Genomic DNA, 4,460 nt, shown 5'->3' on the forward strand with positions numbered 1-4,460 from the left:
ATGCAAATCTGTTTTGGGAGACCTTTATGATCATTATGCATCTATTTATGGTTTTGATTTGGCAACACCAACTACTACTAGCACTTCCGATTCTAGATTTGGTTTTCTTGATAAAGTTATGAAAAAAAAACACAAAGCATCTACATCATTCTCATCATCATCTTCTTCAACACTTGCTATTAATGATTATTTGTCATATCAACATGAGACCAACAACAACTTTCAAATTATAAAATGGTGGCAAGAACATAAAAAAAGTTTTCCTATATTGGCGAGAATTGCAAAAGATATACTTGCAGTTCCCGCTTCATCTGTTGCTTCCGAGTCTGCTTTTAGTGCAGGTAGAAGAGTGTTAGATGAAAAAAGATCTCGCTTAACTCCGGAAAGCATTCAAATTTGTGTTTGTAAGAAAGATTGGGATCAAGCTGAAAGAAGAACTCAAGGTTTAAAGGAAGACGAAGACGATGAAGATGATCCTGTGATGATATTGGAGTCGTCAACGGATGATGCAGCTTCCGGGGATGATGATGCAACAAACATGGGTGGCTAGAAAAGTCTAAATCAGGTACGCTAAGAACTACGTGGGCTTTGATTCTTTCGGGATACGTAGGCAACTTATTTTTCGAAAATTACAATTTAATTGCAAAATTAAATTTTAGTTTTCTAAAGATAGGTCCAAGCCCCCCCCCCCCAAATTTCAAAAGAAGTACAATATAAGAACTACGCTGGATTTGATTCCTTATTTTATAATATAAGGATACGTAGGCATCTTAATTAAGAGCAAGCCATCAAATTGTTAATTTTGTAAAAATTAAAACACCACACAACCCACCCGACCCTAACCCACGAACCCACCCGACCCTAACCCACAAACCCACCCGACCCTAACCCACCTAACCCACAAACCCACCCGACCCTAACCCACTAACCCACCCGACCCTAACCCACCTAACCCACAAACCCACCCGACCCTAACCCACTAACCCACCCTTCGACCCACCCTAACTCACTAACCCACCTTGACCCGTCTAACCCACGAACCTAGCTCGACCCACGCATGACCCGTCTAACCCACAAACCCAGCTCGACCCACCCACGATCCGTCTAACCCACAAACCCAGCTCGACCCACCCACGACTCGTCTAACCCACGAACCTAACCCTGGTGTGTCCAACTTCTCCGACCCAACCCACGACCCGGCCCACCCTACCCTACGTGTGTCGTGTCGTGTGTCATGAAACCCCAACCCGCGACCCACCTAACCCTAACCCAGCTCGCACGACTCGCACGGTGGACACCTCTAGTTATTACTATGTACAAGACGTCGTCATCAACATAACATACAGAAGATCTTGCAAGATGACATTTCATAAGAAAGAAAGCAATAGAGTATGAACGACTTGTGGACGATATTATTCTTTTCACCATTTCTTTGTTCTTTACATCCCGTGACATATTAATTGATTGGGACAAGGGTTGCTTCTAAAAATCTCAATAATCATCATCTAATTTCAACAATTTAAATATATACTTCCCTTATAATAAGCTCCATTATCCACCTATTCAAGGATTTCTTATACAATAAGAATTGTAAGGGGTGGGCTGAGATAAATAAGCTTGTAAAAATCAATCTTCCTTAAAAAAAAAATGACGAAATGGGGGTGCTTAATATTCATCTCTAAGCTTGTGCTGCTCAATTTCGCCGTCATAGCTCTAGGTGAAGAGCCAACTTCTTCTGATTTCCGCGCTTTCTATTTCATCCAACAGGTGATTTTATATAAATGAGCTCTCATACATAAGCTTAATGTTTTTACTAATGCAGCCTAATGTTTGTGAATTTGAATAAAATTTTATCTTGAATTCTTGAAATGCAGTGGTTACCATCGTACTGTAACCAACAAGGGACAATATGTTGCGACCCACCAGTAGGAAAGCCTACACCAAATTTTACGATCTATGGACTTTGGCCTTACAGTGATGATGGTACTGCCCTCGAAAATTGTCCTGGAGAACGTTTCGATGTAGCTCCGGTATGTATTAGGAGTGCGCAGTTTTGTGTCCGCACATTAGTACTCTTTGAACTGAAAATCTTGCTTGCTCGGATTAGAATGAATTTTCGGTATCCTATACTAGTTTTTAGATTTAACAAATTCAAAGTCTTTCATATATCCTTCCAACCTTAACTTTCATTGTTATTTGTTTGGAGTTACCTCAACACATATTCTTAATCAATGGTAAGAGTTACATATTTTTTCCGTAGATCGAGTTGGCTATATATATATCTTTGGTTCCATAAACTTTAGCCTATGATTTTCATATCTCATCAATTTGTTATACTCTCTACATACAGTTAGTTAATTATATGCCCTCTGTCCAACTAAATCGAATAGCCCCATATTCCTCTTTTGAATGACTCATTATGTTAGCTACATACCATAAATGGCCTTGAGGGACAACAACTTTACTCTCAGAACATACACGAACACATACACTGATAGACTGCAGTTGGTCCCACCATTTAAGAAGTTGGTGGTTTTATCTTAATGTATGCTACAATGAGCATTTTTTTCTTAATATGTATAAATAGTCAAAATTATGCATTTGCTAGCGTTATGTATCCAATCAATATGATGCAAGTGAAATATGAACATTGTCGGTAGGACCCTTAGGTAATTAAGCATTAGTCCATAAGTCCATTACTTCTTTGACTCTTTGAGGAAACATAACCAATAATGTCATGCGTTATTCCCTGCAGCTTAAAGCCATAGAGAGCATGCTACAAAAGGAGTGGCCATCTTTTACATGCCCAGAGATTGGAAGGAAATTCTGGCTCCACGAGTATAACAAACGCGGTACATGCTCAAAATCCGTCCTAGATGAGATGTCCTATTTTCATGCTGCACTAAACCTAAAGAACAAGATCGATATCTTCCAAGCCCTTGCAATTGCCGGTATCCAACCAAATGATCAATTTTACCCTCTTGAGCGCATAAGCGCGGCCATCTCTCAAGCCACTGGATTTCGCCCTTTTATTTTTTGTAACCGTGATGCTCAAGGATATGATCAACTTTGGCAAGTTCTACATTGTGTCGATCAAAGTGGGACGACACTTATCAACTGCTCTAGCAGTTCTCCTGAGTGGCAAAAGGATTGTGCTTCTACCATCAAGTTTCCATCCTACTAATTCTAGTGCTGTTGTATGTATTTGTTTAATTACAGTAAACAAAGGTGGATCAAAAAAAAAGAAAACCTACTTTATCAGATGGATGATCTAGAGCTGAGCATTGGTCCAAGTAGCGTCAATTTAAGCTGTGGCTCAAATAAGATTAGTGGATATATGACAATGTATCCAAACCCTGATTGATCCGTTTCTATTTTTAATCTTATTATTGCTTTGGGTCTAGATGTCCAAGGTCGGGTTTGGATTCGAGTCGAATCTAGATCCAACATTCAAACCCACGGGACCGAACATTATTTTTTGGGGTTGTTAAACGTCGTTCACATTTTACTAGGTGACGTTCACATTTTTTACATAAATTTCCTAAATTGCCCTCCGTATATAAATACTCGATAAAGTAAGTTAGGGCTTTACGAGACATTTCCCATCTCACAAAATCACTCTTTGACACTTTCTCTCTGTAAAACCTTCCAAAAAATCTGAAATTTTGGAAAAAAAAAATGAGAAATTTTTTTTAAAAAAAAAACCCAAAAAGAATCTGAAATCTTGCAATCAAACGTTGAATCCGACAATGGCAGACCGACGGAGAATTAGGCTGACGTTTGGTGGTCGTGGTGGCGGCGTTAGCCGGTGAGTTTTTTGTTTTTGTATTAAATTTTTGAATTTTGAAAAAAAAAAAAATCTGGACAAGGGGACTTCCGCCCAGAAATTCCGGAAGTCCAGGGGAACTTCCAGAAATTACAGGCGGAAGTGGGGTTTCCGCCTGAAATTTCCGGAAGTTCCCCTGGACTCCCGGAATTTCTTGGCGGAAGTCCAGTTTCCAGGTTTTTTTATATTTTTTTTTTCTTTTTCTGTTATTCCTTTTTTTTTTTCCTGTTTTTCCCTTCTTTTTTTTTTGGTTTTTGTGTTTTTCTGTTTCCCCCCCCCCTTTTTTTTTTTTTTCTGTTTTCCCTTTGTTTTTTAATTTATGTTTTTCTAATTTTTTTTTGTCCTCGATTTTGTTGATTTGGTTCATGTTTTAATTTGAAAATATTTGTGTCCTTCATTTTCTTTTTTTTTATTTATTTTTTGTTTTATTTTTTGAAGTAATTTGTGTCCTTCATTAAAATAATTTTTTTCTTGATTTAGTTTTGCAATAGTTATTGATATGTAATTTTTGTTGATTTAGTTTTACAATAATTATAGTTTAGCAATAATTCTTGATTTTATTTTAATAAGTTTGTTGTTGCTATGTATTGTTATTGTCATGTAAATTTGGTTTGGTTTGTATTGGTTTTTGCTG

At 37.8% G+C, this 4,460-nt stretch overlaps 1 protein-coding gene across 1 annotated transcript; it reads left to right on the top strand.

Annotated features, from left to right (window-relative positions):
- The first annotated feature begins 1,367 nt into the window (after window positions 1–1,367).
- On the top strand, window positions 1,368–3,226 carry LOC110707377 (ribonuclease 1-like). Its single transcript, XM_021885410.1, has 3 exons — window positions 1,368–1,767; window positions 1,875–2,030; window positions 2,756–3,226. The coding sequence occupies exons 1-3, from the start codon at window positions 1,648–1,650 to the stop codon at window positions 3,182–3,184; spliced, it is 705 nt and encodes a 234-aa protein (XP_021741102.1). The 5' UTR covers window positions 1,368–1,647; the 3' UTR covers window positions 3,185–3,226.
- The last annotated feature ends 1,234 nt before the right edge of the window (window positions 3,227–4,460 follow it).

This window comes from Chenopodium quinoa, unplaced genomic scaffold (genome assembly GCF_001683475.1).
Source record: "Chenopodium quinoa cultivar QQ74 unplaced genomic scaffold, ASM168347v1, whole genome shotgun sequence".
NCBI classification, from domain to species: domain Eukaryota; kingdom Viridiplantae; phylum Streptophyta; class Magnoliopsida; order Caryophyllales; family Amaranthaceae; genus Chenopodium; species Chenopodium quinoa.

Bases quoted from the DNA above. Each gene is read 5' to 3' on its own strand.
- LOC110707377 (XM_021885410.1), top strand. From the start codon at position 1,648: ATGACGAAATGGGGGTGCTTAATATTCATCTCTAAGCTTGTGCTGCTC. The intron at 1,768-1,874 runs GTGATTTTATAT...CTTGAAATGCAG, and splicing joins CTTTCTATTTCATCCAACAG to TGGTTACCATCGTACTGTAA. The intron at 2,031-2,755 runs GTATGTATTAGG...TATTCCCTGCAG, and splicing joins AACGTTTCGATGTAGCTCCG to CTTAAAGCCATAGAGAGCAT.